Source organism: Tachypleus tridentatus, chromosome 12 (genome assembly GCF_004210375.1).
Source record: "Tachypleus tridentatus isolate NWPU-2018 chromosome 12, ASM421037v1, whole genome shotgun sequence".
In the NCBI taxonomy this organism is placed as follows: Eukaryota; Metazoa; Arthropoda; class Merostomata; order Xiphosura; family Limulidae; genus Tachypleus; species Tachypleus tridentatus.
The window spans coordinates 43,213,613-43,232,881 of NC_134836.1; the positions used below are offsets into that span (position 1 = coordinate 43,213,613).

Below are 19,269 nucleotides of genomic sequence, written 5' to 3' on the forward strand. Positions count from 1 at the left end.
TTAGAATTCCCATGTACGTGTACCAAGAGCATGTCGTAAGTGTTCTGTTTGAATGAAGGTATTGATGATATTTAAAGTATAAAGTAACTGTCATGGTGCCCTTACAGTGACTTAGCTATATGGAAAGAAGCCAGCATATGGTACTGGTATGTGATGGAAGAAGTCAATGTAATAGCATTCCACAAATAAACATTAATAAAAACAGTGTTTAACATTATATATATTAAGTTTTGTAGTCATGCCACGTTTCAAAAAGCATAGACAATTGTCATTTGAGCGGACAGTTCATATAGAAGCTTTATATGATTCTGGTTGGACTCTCCGATAAATTGCTGCAGGCTTGAAATGCTCTTCAAACACTGTCAAGTTTATCATAGATCATGAGATCGAAACAAGTAAATTTGAGAATATGAAAGGAAGAGGTAGAACACCTAAACTTAATAATACTGATGTTAAGTATCTTCGTTTTTACAGCTTTTGGGATAGAAGAAAGACTATCACTTATCTCAAGTAGGAAGTAAACGACCACGTATTAAATGACAAAATCCAGATCTGTATTATTATGAAGACCCAACAATAATGGAATATTTGGTTGTGTATCAGTTAAAAAAAAGACATTTACTTCGATCTCCAAGTATTGTCAACAGATTGATATTTGTTAAAACGTACAAAACCAGACTGTAAATGACTGGAAAATGGTGTTATTGAAGGATGACCCAAGTTTGAAATATTTGGTTCAAATCTTAGGTTACATGTCTGGCGAAAAAAAGATAAAAGATACCTACTTCAATGCATAGCACCGACCATTAAGAATGGGGAGGCAGTGTGATGGTTTCTCGGTGTTTTTCTGATGAGATGAAGGAAGATCTTTGCAAAATAGACGGAATAATAGATATTGATCCGTCATGGTATACAAAGTGGTTTGTATATTATTAGTAAAATTATTTTACTACCACTTGAACTTAAATACGAAATATACGTTAGTGCAAATAATGATAAACAAAATCTACTACAGAATTGTTTCAGTGCTTTTGGGGCGATGTACTGTTCTGCATAGTTCTAAACATATATATGTACCATATGGTGAGAATGTAACATTCTAAAACACTTATTTATTGTTATTGTTGCTGATAAAGCTGAAACTAGCTCTGTTTTACGAGAAAAGCTTTATGCAAAGTATAGTAAATAAATAATAATATTGATTTACATTCTCTGTTATAAATCACATAAGTAAATATACTATGAAAGGCAACAACGATTGTAAACCTTAAAGAAATACAGCAAAAAACAAATATATATATACACTGCTGGTCAAAATATTAAGGCCAATGAACATAAAGAAAAAATATGCATTTTGCGTTGTTAGACTCAACCACTTATTTTAGTAGAGCTTTGAAAGATTAGAATAAGAAAAGAGAAAATAAAAATATATTTTTTAGCATTTAATATGGAAAATATAAACACTATGAAATTAGCCTAAAGCTGATCAAATTAGGTGGTCAAAAGTTTAAGACCAAAGAAGTCCTAAACAGGGTAGGAAATGCCCAACAAGAGGTCTCAGTCGTGAGTTGCACGGCCGTCATTGCGAATAACTGGAAACATTCGCTTTGGCATGGTCGATATAAGCGTTTGCATAAGGCTGGCTGGAATATTTATCCAAGTGGTGAAGATGGCTTCACGAAGATCATTCACTGTTTGAAATTGACGTCCATTTCTATAAACTTCCCTTGCCATCCACTCTCAAACATTTTCAATAGGGTTCAGTTAGGGCGAACACACTGGATGGTCCAAAAGAATCACGTTGTTCGCCATGAAAAAGTATTTGTCCTGCGGGCATTGTGGATTGCAGCGTTGTCCTGCTGAAAGATCCAATCATTTCCACAAAAGCGGGGGTCTTCAGTCAATAAGGAAGCTCTCTCCAACATGCCAATGTAGCCAGTTGCTGTTTGACGCCCCTGTATAACCTAAAGATCCATTATTCCATGGAAGGAGAAAGCACCCCAGATCATGATGGAACCTTCTCCACGGTGTCATGTAGAAAATATCCCCAGTGGAATATCCTTATCGTGCCAGTAACGTTGGAAGCCATCTGGACCATTCAAGTTAAATATTTTCTTATTAGAGAACAAAACCTTCGTCTACTTTTCTACCTCCCATGTTTGGTGCTTCTCAGCAAAGTTTAACCGAACTGTTTCGTGGTGTAAAATGAGGCGTGGCCTTTGAAGACTTTACGGTTTTTAAAGCCTTTCTCTCGTAGATGCCGTCTTATTGTTCTTGAGCTGTATTCTGCATCTGTAATGGCCTTAATCTGTTTCGGCTGGTGTCTCGCCGGACAACCCGTCGAATCCTCCTGCTCAACGCCAACGAAATTTTCTTGAGCCGACCACTTAAAATTCTCGTTCCGTATCTCTCAGGGTCTTTTAACACATTTGCAACAGCAGTTTTACTACGCCCAATCTCACTAGCGATGGCACGTTGAGAGGGACCTCGCTTTTGCAGCTCGACAATTTTTCCACTTTCAAGCTCTGTCAACTCTTCAGCCTTTGTCATGTTTTCACTCAATGTAACACAGGATATGTCAGTGGAAGATGTTGACAACGCTAATACTTGAACACAAATGACTAAATTTCGTTAGGCGTTTACCGATTAACGCTTCATTTCAGTATGGTCTTAAACTTTTGACCAGCTAGTATTTAGGCTAATTTCATGGTGTTCACATTTTCCCTATTAAATGCCAAAAAAGTTTTCAAAAAATGTTCATTGGCCTTAAGGTTTTGGCCAGCAAGTGTATATATACATACTTTGGGCCAATCCATATTGTTATTAAGAGCCAATAAGTGTGCAATATTTAAGAACATTGATTATTATTTGGGATTCAATGTGTTTATAGAACTTTAGAATTCAATAAATGGAACGGAGCTTTGAACTACATTAGGACATTAATAGAAAATCCTATTATACGCTACTGTATAAAGTGCAAATAGCTTTTGGCAATATTTTAATGTGAGTGAATTTTGATCAAAAATTGTTTAAAATTCATTTTTATTACCAATTTAAACATAAATCAATTGTTATGCGTACATAAATTTTTCACTGGATTTTAAGGTTCACATATTATTCTTTTACAAACAGTTAGCATGTTTGTTGTGACACATTCATTATTAATTTATCTTGTTAAATATAAATATAACAAGTATAATATAACTAGATTTCTTATGCGTTTTGTTCATATCTTGATGAGAAATCAATCAATATTTATTTATTTTAACAGCTGTTAGTTTTAAGAATTTAAATTATTTCTTTGTTATAGTTTACAGGGTTTTTAACATATCCTCTGAGAGATTTGTTACTTCCACTAGGCCCGGCATGGCCAGATGGATTAAGGCGTGTGACTCGTAATCCAAGGGTCACGGGTTTGCGTCCCCGCTGTACCAAACATGCTCGCTCTTTCAACCGTGGGGACGTTATAATGTGACAATCAATCCCGCTATTCGTTATTGAAAGATTAGCCCAAGAGTTGGTGGTGGGTGGTGATGACTAGCTGCCTTCCCTCTAGTCTTACACAGTAAAATTAGGGACGGCTAGCGCAGATAGCCCTCGAGTAGCTTTGAGCGAAATTCTAAAACAAAACAAAAACATAGTTCCACTGTATGCTATGCACTTGAGTCGGCTGTACTAATTCAACATCAAACCAATCAGTTGTTCAGTGCTTTAAAAACACATACAAATACGCTAGATTTATACATCCTTCAGAAACTTGATTTAGCTTTGTTTTTAATATATTATATTCTACACCCAAAAACACCACACTCCGCTGGAATAACGGTAAATTTACACACATAAAACGTTAAATTAGGGAAATCGATCCCCTGCGGTGGACATATTACTTTTCTTAATGTGACTCTGTTCTAAAAGAAAAGAAATAAACAAACCTAAAACAGCAGGTATACACGTTGTTTCCTCTTTTCAGGATTTTTGTGCAGGTTTGCACACAATTCCAATAAACGTCTCTGATTTTGAGCTGATAGACTAAGGAATAGGTCGGTAACGTCAACTTTTGAAAAACTTTTGTTTGATCGAATAGTGGGATCTGACGGCCGTTTTCATTGCACACTCAAGGCCACAAATAACAGGAACTTAATTTTGTATTTTTTTGTGGTAACTGGATTAGTTCTTTAATTAAAACATAGAAGATTAATGTTCCTTTGCCAGTACTGAAAGATTGTAAGTAAGCGAGGTGACAAAGTTTGCCTTAAGTACTTGTTATTATTTTAAAATTAATTTACCATAATTGTTACTAATTGTATGATGAAAAATGAAAAGTTTGAATAATTATTTTAGTTTAATAACTAATTTACAAATTATATTAGATGTGAAAACCATATTTGTAGTCATACGATTTAATCTATCACAGTTTTATATGGCATGAAAAGCTTTAATTGTCTAAATTACACACCTCTCAAAGTTTGTTAAAGATTTTTGTGTTTCGAAGCTAATAAATGGCCAATTTTATTTTTATCTAGATCCGTATTGAAAGTAAATTTTTTTAAATTCAAGTGATCAGTGGAAAAATGTTCACTTCTATTCACTTCTAATATTATTCAAGTGAATTACAAAATCCTTCCATAAAAGCTTTTTTTTTTCAAATGGTTTGCTGTTTGTCATGTAGCTCATTATTGTATTGCCCTTAGTTCTGATATTCCAGTAATTGCGTTTTCAATTGTCTCTCAAACACGTGCAAAAAGGCGTTTAAATTTGAGTAGATTGTCACGTAGAAGTGACTTAGAATCCAAGGCAATGCAGTATGTCAGTATGAAGACGGCTTAACAAAAGCAAAACATTAAGTAAGAGGCACTAAACGCGTGTATGTTGTTTATAATTTCATTTCACCAAGAATGACATTATTTTTTTCACTATAGTTTTCTCCAAAAGAATTGTCTTTCAGTATTTTGTAATAGTTAAACTGTTATTAGGATCTGTAACTCTTTATATGTAACAATAACTTGCGTAAATAAAATTTTATAAATAATTTCTTACAAAAACGATCAAATTACATTTCTGGCACATAACATAAGTGTAATATACGTGACCCTCATAAGAATTGGAATTAAACACTAATTAGTAGTCATAAGTCATTCGTATTTTGATTGATTATATTTAAAATGTTTACTTCAAGATATTTGGACATTTATTTCTACAACAAATGGTTTTCATGTTGTGAGTGGTGAATAAACGGAAATGTGTTTTATTATGGTTGAACGATACTCAGTTAAGTTAATTATCGAGAGTCTGTTAGATTAAAGTAGGTGACATTTCTTTAATTAAAATACAGCTTATAAATAATAGTTTACATATAGCTTGTGAATTCTGTAATGTATCCATACTATTGGGGTGGCTGCTCAAATATCATCCGGGTAGTTTAAATGTCAGCAGGCATTTTCAATGTTGCAAGGAATTAATTAAAAGAAATTCATCTGTAATACAATACAACTAGGGTGAACTAAGAAATCATTGCTGGTTTATTTTAATATTCTACCATTTCTGGTGAGTATTTATAAAGCTTGAAAACATTATCATTTATTTCTTAGCTATTAAAATCTGGCATGTACTACATTTCTGCTAACTTTGTTTGTTATTTAACAAAAGTGGAGATATAAGATTTAATGCTATTATTACGCAACTACAAATGTTAAAAAGTAGGTTTAAGAATATAAAGGTGCATCAGTATGCTTGTGAACACGCGATAAGTCACTTACACGTTTTAAATCTTACTAATTTATCGCGAAAAATGATTCTGTGGATCTTGAACAGTGCTTAAAAAAAGTACGCATTCTAAAAAAAAATATTGTTAAGGTCGATCAAACTGGTGGTACAGCAGTAAGTCTACAGATTTACGTTTCTAAAATCTGCGGTTTGCTTCCCCTCAGTGGACTCAGCAGAAAGCCCGATGTGGCTTTCCAAAAGAAAACATAAGCTATAAATTAATTTATTTCACAAGTGAAACTATGGATAGATGAAAAATATGTAAACTTCAGATCTTTTCAATTTATAAAAAAACTCTTTATATATGTATGTTTACGTTTTCTATAGTTTTAATTAACGAACGCTGTTTTATCACATGAGAAGAGAGAAAGTAATAATGTGAAAACAACAATAGTTTAAGATCACATACAGTTAGTTGGTGTTAATGTTCATAAAGTTTGCACAGTTGTGCACAATTAATAAAACAAGTTTTAAAACATGTTTCTTTGTCTTGCGGAAGGAGCTCGGTTTTAAAATGAACTCATATGATTGAAGACTTACTTATAACCCGTGTTCATAGTTACACTTATTCATCAGAACATTTATTTCTATGTTAATATATATCACGTATTTATGGTCCTTTAAAACGAAAATAATACCATTTAGTTACGAAACATTTATCATTCTGGCTGGTAGGAATTTCACATAATTTATGAAAGTGTAGTTGTGTGTTTAATAATATTTTTAGTTGAAGTTTAAAAAAAAATACTGAACATTTCACTATGTATATCACTGGAAGATAAATGAGTAGATACAATAAAAAATGTACATTTTTGGTTTGTTTCTTATTACCAATGGATATGTTACCCATTTAAAACCTGTGAAGGTCTGATGTTGGAATAGTCGAACAAGACTAGAAATAGAAAAAAAAAACTTGAAAAATATTTTGAAGTTGTAGCTGATATCCTGATATCCTAATATCCTGATCAGATGTTTGTAGGCAATAAATAAATTAAATCTGGGGTTTTCTGTACACTAAGTGTTTTAATAGAGAAGATAATTTTTTTTCTTATATCTAACTAGCAGGATACTTTTGAATTATACAAAATGTAGCATTTTCATGACCTACGATGAAAATTAACTACAATAGATCTGATTGAGAAAGAAATATAGGTTTTTGTACGTAAAATAAGTTGTGAAATATTTTTAACTTTTTATGAATGAAAATCCCTTGAAATAAAATGAAAAAGTTGTTTAAAAAGTGTATAAAAACATTTTCTATCAGAAAATTTGGTTCTGAATAAACTACACTAACAGAAGTTCCACTCTACTTATTATGTGTCCACCGCTGGTGCAGCGGTAAGTCTACGGATTTCCAACGTTAAAATTAGGGGTTTGATTTCCCTCGGTGGATACATCAGAAAGTCCAATGTGGTTTTTCTATAAGAAAAACTCGCATACTGTGGTTATTATATAATAAAGCATTGTGTTAGTCTAAGTGAGAAACTTTAGTGAAATGCTATAAACGTACAACTAATACTCCGTTTATGTAACAGTACACTACGTGAAATTTGGTTAGTTTAACTTCTTGATACAGAATTTTAATAATAACTGGAAAAATACTACAAATTATATTGTAGTTCGTTATGGAATAGTGAAGTACGAGCCATTACTTGCATTGTCGACCAATCACTTGAAATTGGCTGGATACTTTTGTAAAAGTGAATTATTAAACAAATATAAAAATACCAGTTATTCTGTCTGTAATAAATTATAACTCAAGTGAAATAAAGTAAATATACTATTCTTTCGAACAACAGGCGCTATCGCGTATGCTAATCAATTCTTCTATTTATAAATAGGCTACTATAAAAATGTAACTTCTTCAAATATTCTAACATATGGTTATGTCGTATCATAGAGTTTTACGTAATAATAAAGACAGAGGCAATAAAACGAATATTAACCTGTTCAGTGTCGTAGACGAGATAACTCGTCCAAGCCGATCGGTAAGACAGTGCCACGGACGAGTTAATTCGTTTTTAATAATACCTAATTTCAACGCTAGATATCAGCACCATACATGCATTTGACCTACTTACAAATTGCTTCACTTTCGATCCAAAATGGCGTCACGAAAAAGTTACAAAGTGGAGAAGTATTAGAGTTGTATTTAGCAGCTGAAATACTTTGCAGTCAACAGGTTAACTTTAGCTAGTATTTTATAATTAGCAGAATCTACTGAAACTATTTGAATAAAGAATAACTAATTGCAATAAAACATTAACAAATAATAACAAATTTAACTTTAAACATTCTTTAACTACGAAATAACAAGAAAGTAAATTCAAAGAGTGAAAGGATATACATAAGCTGCTTTCTCACCAATATTTTATTTTAGAATTAAGGATAGCGTCCTCCGCTGGGACAGCTGTAAGTCTTTAGATTTACAATACTAAAATCAGGGGTTTGTTTACTCTCAGTGGACAAAGCAGATAGCCCGATGCGGCTTTGCTATAAAAACACACACACATCAAGGATTACTAGCATAAACAGTCAGCTCTTGAGAATCTTTCTGTATTACTCGAAAACAACGACAACAGAGCTACCGTTTTAAAGAATTTTTTTTGTAATTTCGAATTAACTTTAAAGTTAAGTACCAGTACCTGTGACAAAAATGTAATTTTAAATTAACATAAACTTAAATACGTTTTTACCATTTAAATGACACTTATTCCCCTTACTTTCTGAGAACCAGATGTGGTTAAAATTTATTTTTGTTTCATGAATTTGCAGCAAAGTTACTAGAGAGCTATCTGCGCTAGCCATACCTAATTTATAAGTGATAAACCATATGGAAGCCAGCTTGTTAGTCAACATCGTTCACCTTACGGTTTTTCTTTAGCAAAGAAAAGTGGAATTTATCATCATGTATAACATCCTCACGGCTGAAAGGGCAAGCATTTTCGGTGACAGAAGAAAGATTTATATTTAGTGTTCTGATACCAAAAATACTCATTCTGCGTTTTGGGGCCAAAGGTTGCTTTATAAATATGATAGTCAAATCCCATTATTCGGTCCGGTAAGTGTAGCCAGAGAGATAGCAGTGGGTGCTATTGACAAATTGCTCTCTTCTATTTGACTCCTTTCTGTAGCTTTGTGCGAACATTTTAATTAAATAAACAATTTTGTTCTAGAAGATTAGCATTCGTTTTTGCATAAACGTTTTGTGGATGCTCAAATTACGCTTATAAACAATAAAACTCTGGGAAATATAAATAAACATTTTAAAGCCAAATACTACCATATAACTAGCTGGAACTGATAATGACACTATTCTATATGAATTGGATAAACAAATGTCTATTTTTTAAGTTGCGGATTTTATAATTTTAGAAATCAGAAATACGTAGGTATGTGACATAACATATGGATTGGAACGAAAATGTCACACGTGGGAAAACTAGTTAAAATACAATTATTTAGGCAGTCATACAATTTTATAATTATATATCTTAAAAGTTGCAATCACTTTAATTACAAGTATTTAAGAACATCAGCAGTTTCTTACGACTTATATATCACGTATACTGACTCAAGCTGATAATAGTATAGAAATGAAAGCACGTGTCAGAATAACACGAATTACAACTAAAATTACTAATGTTTTAATTTTGGGATTTATGCAACGCATGCCAAAGTTTAAACAATACTATGAAGGGTTTTCGTACATTTTAATATTAAATGAAAAGGTTGTTTGTTTTACACCGAAAACACGTTGGTTTATCTGTTGTTCCTACCACGAGGAACTGAGCCCCGAGTTACAGCTTTGCAAGTTCAGAAACTTACTACTGTATTACCGCGAAACTGAATGTAATCAAATAGACACTTTGATAACTTAATTTAAAACAAACACCATAAGAGATTCACAAATAAAATTAATAAAATGCTCCAAAAACACTGAACTGAGGTTATATTTTTCTTTGGTTTCTTCAGATACATGTTTTCAAATACTTTGTTTTTATCGGTGTATTTTCATGCGTAAGAAAACTACTACATCGTATTTAGTTTCAACTTGCTTACTGATAAGCTTAATACTTGTTCAGATTATAATAGTTTCTGATTTAATTTGATATGAGATACTGTATTAATAGGCCCGGCATGGCCAGGTGATTAAGGTATTCGATTCGTAATCTGAGGGTTGTGGGTTCGTTATAATGTGATGGTGAATCCCACTATTCGTTGGTAAAAGTAAGCCCCAGAGTTGGCTTACGTTGCTAAATTAGGGATGGCTAGCGCAGATATCCCTCGTGTAGCATGAACACATGTGGTGTATCAAAACTTATTAATTTGCTTTGTAAATTCTAACGTCATGTCGGTGAAAGGTAGGTCTAAATTCAGATAAAATTCATTCTTATATCGACTGTCAAGTGTAATATTATTTTTAAACCGAACAGAACTCAAATTTGTTGTACTGTATATTTTCATTGCCCCTTTCGAGCAAACTGAAGTATTGATGCAACGTTTTATGGTGGAAAGAACTTGAATTTGTAAATACGGAATACCATAGGAAACGGTACAGTTTTACTGGAAACACAAACAGTGTAAGATATAAAGACCGAGTATTAGATGCCGCAGCACAGCATGAAAGGTTGTCGCAAGAGAAAAGATATTAAAAAAGAACCAAAAACCATTTACAGCAGTTTCTTCTGCATGAGATAAACGGAATTGTATAATCGCATATATCTGGCAGAAACTGCCGTTTTAAAGAATCATGAATGTACGTAAAGCTTTCACGTCCATAGCTGCGTATTAATCGCATTCCATAATGTTCCTCTGGCGCTTATTGGAGTGAAGAAGTCACTCATTGGAGATCATATTTCCCGTTATGTAAAACCTATTTTTTCGTGATAAATTCCAACTCATGCGAAATGACTCAGTTATATAAAATTCACGCATTGAAAGTATATTTGCCTTAATCTTGAAGTTAATGCAAAAAGTTAGAATAAATTTTTTATTTGAAATTTGGTTTAATGCTCATAGTATGGCTGAATACTCGGTTTCGTCAGTATACAAAATAATAAAAGAAACAGAACAGTATGACATATACCATACCCAGCAATATGAAAAACGTTGGAAGTGGACTCTACTTTAAAATGATGGCCACAGATATTTCAATTAATTATCCTCATTAAGCTGGTTACCATCTCAGTCAGTAATGAGGAACACATTCGAGTGTAACTAAGCCACAAAATTTTTACTTTGATAATGGATTTGTTTCAGTGAGTTTTAAAATAGTTTCAACAACTTAAATAGCGACTGGATGACCTTCGATTCAAAATAGCTGGAAGAATACAAACATAATGGTTTCACTTTAAAGAAATACTGTGATAAATATTGTCATTTTTTAACATGAAGAACGTGGATGAAGCTGGTACTGGTCTTGTACATTTACACAAAGTTACAATACGGTTTTTTCCACTAGTCGACCAAAAATTAGAACTGATAGAGTATTCATCAGCGTTCCTCTAAAAAATGGGGTAATATAATTGAATGGTGAGAGTAGAGTGGAATTCCTTCAATGGTTTCAGTTGCGAAACTGATTTTGCTACAATACGCGTATAACTAGGCCGTGAATGAAATACAAAGAAATATTTTATTCTTATCAAAACTTAGTTAAGCTTCTTAAATAGATATAACAGAGAATAATCACAGTAATAAACTAGGTAAACTTGTTCTTTGACAGAGTATTTAGACAGAGTACTTACGATAGAACTTAGTTGAAAGGGCTGCAACTTCCTGTTGTAGAAACACAATGTAGAGGACAACGTTTAGACAGATGAAGGACGAAAGACTTTCGAGAGGTCGTCCTCTACAATTGTGTTTCTACAACAGGCAGTCGCTATCCATTCAACTAGGTTTCATTAAGTTTCCTGAAATTTCAGTTTTATAAACACATATTATTAGAGAGGGTTTGTACGCAATGTTAAAACGAGTTTTAAAATACAGATCAAAGAGACATAAGACAAACACAGCCAATATAAAGTCGCAGCGAAATGGAGTGTATTAAAACTATATCATGACTTTGTTATAGCGTTACGTTTGACGTGTGATGCTAATGCTAATGAGCTCTGATCGCTTTTGGGAAGGGTATGTAATATACCTTTCTGAATGAAAATATTGATACACATAAAAATAAAGATGTGTTCAGATCAGGTGATAAAGACCATAACGACCTAGAGATGATCCAAAATGATTTTAATATCACGTACTCAGCTTTTATATAGATGTATATTCTTTGTAGAATTTATTATAAATTAAAAAGTAAATGTAGTATTATGAGCATATGGGGGCGTAAAAGTCCGCATCGTTCATCGTTATTCACCTTCTATACTTATTTGTGGGAACCCCTCACTAGTACAGCGGTAAGTCTACGGATTTACAACGCTAAAATCAGGGGTTCGATTTCCTCGGTGGGCTCAGCAGATAGCCCGATGTGGCTTTGCTATAAGAAAACACACACACATTTATGGGAAATTACCTGTCCTTAAAACACAATAAAAATATCAAATTTCAATAGGTTATGTGTTATAATAAAAGTTATAAACAACTTTTATTCCTTCTAACAACTTAATCCTTATAAAGATCACACGCAGACCTATCTGAACAGGCATAAGTTAATATGTACTGGTAGATGATTAAACATGAAATTTACTTTTAAATGCAGTAATGTAAGATAGTGCGTTACTTGTAAATTGTTAATTAATCTTTCTACTCAAACTACACGTTAAGACAACAAATAAAGATTAAATTTAATATTATTACCCAACTGGATGGAATTTACATCTACAGACAATTCTCTCACCAAGGTTGAGTATGCCAGTTTCGTGTTAATATTTTCACACTTTATTTTATTTGTATGAATGGCAATAATATATTTTCCAGCCTATATGAGGGAAACTTACTTTTTTACTCAAATGAGGTTATTTTATTTATGCGCTAAAGTTAACATAATCATTGTCTTGCTCTAGGTCTCAAATACTTAATTGTATATAAACTTTGTTGATGGAATACAAATAAAACGTATTTGAAGAAACAAGAACAATAAATTACTAATCCATGTTATTTTTCTCTCATTGTAAAATACTTTAATAACAACACAATGAATACTGTTGATTCACGATGGTTTGCTTTTAAATTTGCGCAAAGCTTCTCAAGGGTTATTTGCTCTAGGAGTCGCTAATTTAGCTCTGATAAACTAGAGGAAAGGAAACTATTCACCACCACCCACAGCCAATAAATAGTGGGATTGACCGTTACATTATTACACTCCAACCCTAGGCTAAAAGGAGTAAGCTTGATCGATGACAAGAATTCGAACTCGCGGCACTCAGATTGCTTCGCGATAGATATATAGTCCAGCAGTATGTTGATATTAAAATAGAAATATTAACAACATGAAGTGTGAACCTACTAAATTCTAACTGTTTTATAAATTATACTCTAATTTGTTTTCGGTAAAGATATATATTTCTTTCAGTTTTGTTATTTGTTTGTTATTAAACCCAATTTACGCAACGGGTTATCTGTGATCTGCCTACTGCGCGTAGAAAATTCCGGTTTATGGAGTTGTGAGTTCCCAGACTCGCTGATGAGATATTGGAAGAAATGAAGGGTAATGTTTATTAATGTCTGTATTTCTTATCTCAAACTTGCGGTTATCATAACATATTTTGATAAGCACAGTTGCCTTTGTGACTTAGTGAGGTGGATACTAAAGACAGAGTTGAAATATTAAAAGAAAAAAAAAAGGCTGCAAACGAAGATTTTAAGGACAAGTGAATTAATTTCTAGATATTTTACAGGAAACAGAAGAGAACAGTTTGTTTGGTTTTTGAATTTCGCCCAAAGCTGCACGAAGGCTATTTGCGCTAGCCATCCCTAATTTAGCAATGTAAGACTAGATGGAAGGCAGCTAGTCATCACCACCCATCGCCAACTCTTGGGCTACTCTCTAACCAACGAATAGAGGACTGATCGTCAAATTATAACGTTTTCATGGCTGAAAGGGCGAGCATGTTTGATGTGATGGGTATTGAAACCCGCGACCCTTGGATTACGAGTCGAGAGCTTTAACCACCTTATCATGATGGGCACAGGAGAAAAGAAAGAAAATAATACAAGAAGGGGAAAAATCTTCATAAATGAAAAAAAAAAAACTTTTCAAGAAATAGACATAAGAAGGCAACTATTAAAGGAAAACACTAATAAAGAAGTAAATACCTGAACAAGAAGTATGCAGAAATAGGGTATTTTGAACCAAAGTATAACATGTGTAAAATGCACAGAAGCATGAAAAGAATTTAACAGGAAATTTCCCTTCTCTGCCAGTGGAACCACTAAAAGAAAGGATGACAGAATACTTTTTGAAATCGAGGATGTTATAGAGAGGTAAGCAGAGAATGTTAAATAATTATATAATGATGCTAGGAAAGAAAAGTTAGCCCTATGAGGGGTGGAAACATATTAAGAATAGTCGAGAAATTCTCGAAAGGAAAGTACAGGAAGCCATTAGAAGATTGAAAAATGAAGAAGCTTTCGGCACAGGTAAGGTTCCAGCAGAAAGTGTACATTAAATGAAAATTTTAGGGATTAAATATATTACTGAAACGTAAAACTAAACTTATATAATAAAGTTTGCTAATATATTTTAAAAGGTCTGTTTTCGTGCTTGTTTCTAAAAATAATTAAGTTATGGAGTATTATGAATACAGAACTATGAGTTTGATCAGTCATACCTTTAAAGTATTGCAAAAGTGAATACAATTAAAAATTAAAAATAAGGTTTAGCATTAACTGTAATAAGATCAAAACTGACAAAGAACTAAACAATTGGCTTTATATATTAAGGGCATATGACAAGGATGTGCGACTCGTAATCCAAGGGTCGCGGGTTTGGATCCAAGTCGCATCAAATATGCTCGCCCTTTCAGCCGTGGGGGCGTTATAATGTGAAGGTCAATTCCACTATTCTTTGCTAAAAGAGTAGCCCAAGAGTTGGCGTTGGGTGGTGATGACTAGCTGCCTACCCTCTAGTCTTACACTGCTAAATTACAGACGGCTAGAGCAGATAGCCCTCGAGTAGCTTTGCGCGAAATACAAAACAAACAAACATATAAAAAAGGTAATTATTGATAAAACAGAGATCGTATTAACAGAAGATTTGTAATGACAGGTATGTGGCTAATTTTAGAAAGATAAGTATTAATAAAATAGGGCTCGTGTTTGACGGAAGTAGGGTTGTAATGATAGATATCTAGATGATACGGAAAGTGTGAGTTTATTATGAAAAATGTTTTATGATATGACAAAAACGTAAAAGTTAAAACCAGTAAAATAATATATTTATTAATGAATATCTGTAGCGATGGCAACTAGGAAAAAAAAAAATAAAATAAAGAACTGGAATGGGAAAAAAGTTTTTAATTTCAAAGAATTATTCAGGAGAACTAAATAAGTGACTATTAAACATTTGCGTGTAGTAATTCCTACTTCATAGGATAAGAACGAAGACTCTACCTCTTGAAACAAGACAGCATTTAAAAGCTTTTGAAATGGGACATTATAAATGAATAATGAAGACCAGCTACACAGAAAAAAAATGAAGTAGAACTGGAACATGCAAAGAAAACAGATAGCTAGGATATGGAAGTTGCACAACTTGGAGCTCATGGCTAGATCCAAAGGAAAGTTGACAGATATTTGAAAGGATAAATTAGAGGAAGAAGAACAAAACCAAATGAAGATTTCCTTTGCTCTAAGACATTAGAAAGTGGATGTAAAGAGGATATATTTGAGTTTGATAACCAGTGCAAGCAGAAAACAATGAGGAACCATAGCTATCGTCCCTCAGAACCGGCGAGGATTTTATGGTTGATTTGGCACATTGCGTATTGTGTATTTTCTTATAGTAAAGCCACATAGGGCTATCTGCTGAGTTCACGGAGGAGAATCCAACCCCTAATTTTAGCGTAGTAAATCCTTAGACTTACCGCTGTACCAGCGGGGGACAATTTGACACCTTAGGTAAGCAAGAAGTATTATGTAAGATCTTCCATAATATAAAGGTGTCGCTTCATATTTAGTAGAATTGTTGATAATAGCTAAGGTGATGAGTTATAGAAGGAAGTTCTAGTTCACTAGGATAATTAATTAAAATAATTACTTAATTAATTAATATATTATAATAAGTATAATTAATAAAAGAGGGAGCTTTTATAATTTGATGTTTATGGCTTAGCATTAATATTCGTACATTAATATAAGTTTAAGGTGTGTACAAATTAGGGTTTCTTAAAGTCATGCTATTTTACAAATAATTGCATATTTTTTGTGTTTGATTATTAAACAACAAATCAAATTTAAAGTTTATCAGCCAGTCTTTATTACATTAATTAGCTGCCCCCTGTTGAGACAGCATTAATTTTACGACTTAAAAGCTAAAAAATTCTGTATCCAAATTGGCCAGATAGCCCACTTTGACTATTATGTAAAAAAACAAAGTAATTTGAGTTGTCTTATAGCAGGCTTATATTGCTATAATCTATACTGTGATAATTTGTTGGTGATGTGAAGAATGTTGGACGTTTTTTTATTGAATACAATTTAGGTTTTGAATTCACGATAATTTTACAAATATTATACATTGTACACAAATGGAATGACTACAACATAAAATGAGCACGATTCCATATGCTTGTCATAAATTATTCAAAATTCATAAATTTTTAGATCTACTGTACAACTCTTTTTGTGTGGTTGTATAAAATTGGTCTTGATATGAAAAATATAAAATTAGATTAAAACGTTTACGAACTTAATCATAAATGTTAATAATTTGTTGATATATTTTATATACAACAATAATTAATGCTTTCATGAAATTAGATCTGCTTCATTTTGATGCTTTATTTGCTTGAAGAACAAAGAGCATAGATAAAAGGTTTGAATAAGATATTAAATATACACATAAGTCTCTTTGACAAAATCGGAACCTAAATTATTATGATAAATATTTCATTAAAAAAAATCACAAACTTTGCTGTTTGATCAAAATAGTGTAATTTATCTTATGAAGTGTGTATTTGTAACATATCATACCAGTGAATCACTTATTCTAAAACTTGTGATATATTACATTTCAATCAAAACTATGTTATCCATCATTTTGTTAGAAAGTGTATGTTAATTTTCTGAAATAAAAAAACAAAAACGTGCTATGCTTACGGGAATGTAACACATTTATATAGTTTAAGGTAAGTCATTAATAAACTAACAATAATGCACAGCCATTGTTATATATCCAAATAGACAAAAAGTATTCTATACATTTCTTGTCTGAGTGATTTGTTATATTCATTTTTCTTGGATCAGTAACGATTTAAACACATAAGTAGATTAATTCTACACTTCTATTGAATAACGCGGTGTTCTGATTTTCTTTATTTTTCTGGAATCCAGAAACCACAAACTACTCAAACTAAACAACGCATAACGTTTGGTACTGAGTGAAATATCAAGTTTTCAAACCGCCGTTTATTAACAACTAAAGACAAAGTTGATGAAATTATTGGAGATGTAGAGTTAAATAGAAACAACAAGATTTAAAAAAACATTATAGTTTTATAACTTCAAATGATATACATTCATATCTTTCTTCAATAAGTTTTTCTTCAGAACATGACTTAAGTTATTTTTTGCAAGCTTATTTCTCGTATTCTGATGAAAACCTATATACAATTTTTAACAGTTTAATGTATAGTTCGTCTTTCACGTTTATCTAAAAAAAGAACAACACAAAATCTTTCTTTTTTAAATGCCATGATAACAATGAGTGACAGCGACTGTTCCATGGCTGAACGAATTAAAATTACAATTAAAGAAATATATATATTTTTCATATTAATACACAAATGCGCATAAGTATAGTCTCACAAATAATACTGTCAAAACTTCTGAACATTTCTTTGTGAGAAATAAAAATTACACAATACCTTTAGACTTCAATTAAAACTTTAAGGGCTTTATAATGTTTCTTTGACTTGACACGAGTATTTGGAGTGACGTAATGTTTACACATTTAGGTAGTAAGTGAGAACCTTACTTGAAATATTTAGAGTTGCAAGAAAGGTTATGACTGCCCATTCATACATAAAAGACTCTGAATTCAGTCCCGGATTCTAAATGTTACAGCAAGACGTGGAGAATGGAATGATTCACCACGTACTTCTTGAGAATGTTCTGGAACTGTGCTCGCATCAATGACAAAAATATTTATGTAAAAATAACACAATTCTGGAACTGAAGATTGCAGCAAAACACGTGCGGGAAACTAAGAACCCTCTGTTAAAAACTGGCTGTTTCATCGATCCGCCAGGTGAGGTCTACGTTACGCAGGTGAGTCAGTGGGGAGTCAGCTTTATACACTTTGAAAATTTGGCACATTCTTAGCTTTCATTGGTTGAACTTAATCACGTGATATGGACGATCTCATTCCCTTCATATCAGTGGGTTTGTAAAGAATATCAGATTGAAGATCGTGTAAAAGTTTTGGTAATGTGTGTTGTTTTCATTTATTCTTCTTTCTAATTATTAAATAAGTGAATATAAAATGCATGTTTAAATGACTTACTAACATGCAAAAATGAACAAGAACAAACAATTTAATCATGTTTATTATTAGAACAGGTTATCTACTTATGCTGTCAGTGCTGGAAATCCAGAATAGATCAACAATTGTGGTGTAGTGTGTGTGAACTTCCTGCAGTAAAGATATTGGGAAGTAAAAAAAAATAATATGGATTTTTTTTCCATAATGTAATTATTATTTCTTTTGTATGGGCGCTAAAACGTTGAGTTATAAGCCTTTTTCTTAATGTATTAATTGATGTGTATAAGAATACTTATATACACAAACCCCAATAAAAGACTTCGACAGTTTTTTTATTTGGAACATTAACACTTTGAATATCCTCATGTGGCTCAAGATATTTTCACAGGTAAGATATATACAAATATATATACAGTGAAGCAACTAAACATAGGTATAGGCCTGGCATGGCCTAGCGCGTTAAGGCGTGCGATTCGTAATCTGAGGGTCGCGGGTTCGCGCCCACATCGCGCCAAACATGCTCGCCCTCCCAGCCGTGGGGTCGTTATAATGTGACGGTCAATCCCACTATTCGTTGGTAAAAGTGTAGCCCAAGAGTTGGCGGTGGGTGGTGATGACTAGCTGCCTTCCCTCTAGTCTTACACTGCTAAATTAGGGACGGCTAGCACAGATAGCCCTCGAGTAGCTTTGTGCGAAATTCCAAAACAAACAAACAAACATAGGTATATATATTTATATATTACATCGTATATAAAACACAAGTAGCTTTCTATGTACAAACTTTCTTAATGTGAAGCTATTATTATTATTTTTTACATTTTATTTTGTACGCCAAGCAGTTGATTAATGCCGCCAAA

The 19,269-nt window shown here is 32.6% G+C and overlaps 1 protein-coding gene across 2 annotated transcripts in view; it reads right to left on the minus strand.

Annotated features, from left to right (window-relative positions):
• The window catches only part of LOC143233146 (igLON family member 5-like), a 73,521-nt gene extending 55,344 nt beyond the window's left edge, over positions 1-18,177 (minus strand). For both annotated transcript variants that reach the window (XM_076469086.1, XM_076469085.1), the window contains exon 1: positions 17,906-18,177. In XM_076469086.1, the coding sequence (XP_076325201.1) occupies positions 17,906-17,954 (49 nt within the window). In that variant the 5' untranslated portion in view covers positions 17,955-18,177. The remainder of the gene's footprint in view (positions 1-17,905) is intronic.
• Positions 18,178-19,269: the final 1,092 nt, after the last annotated feature.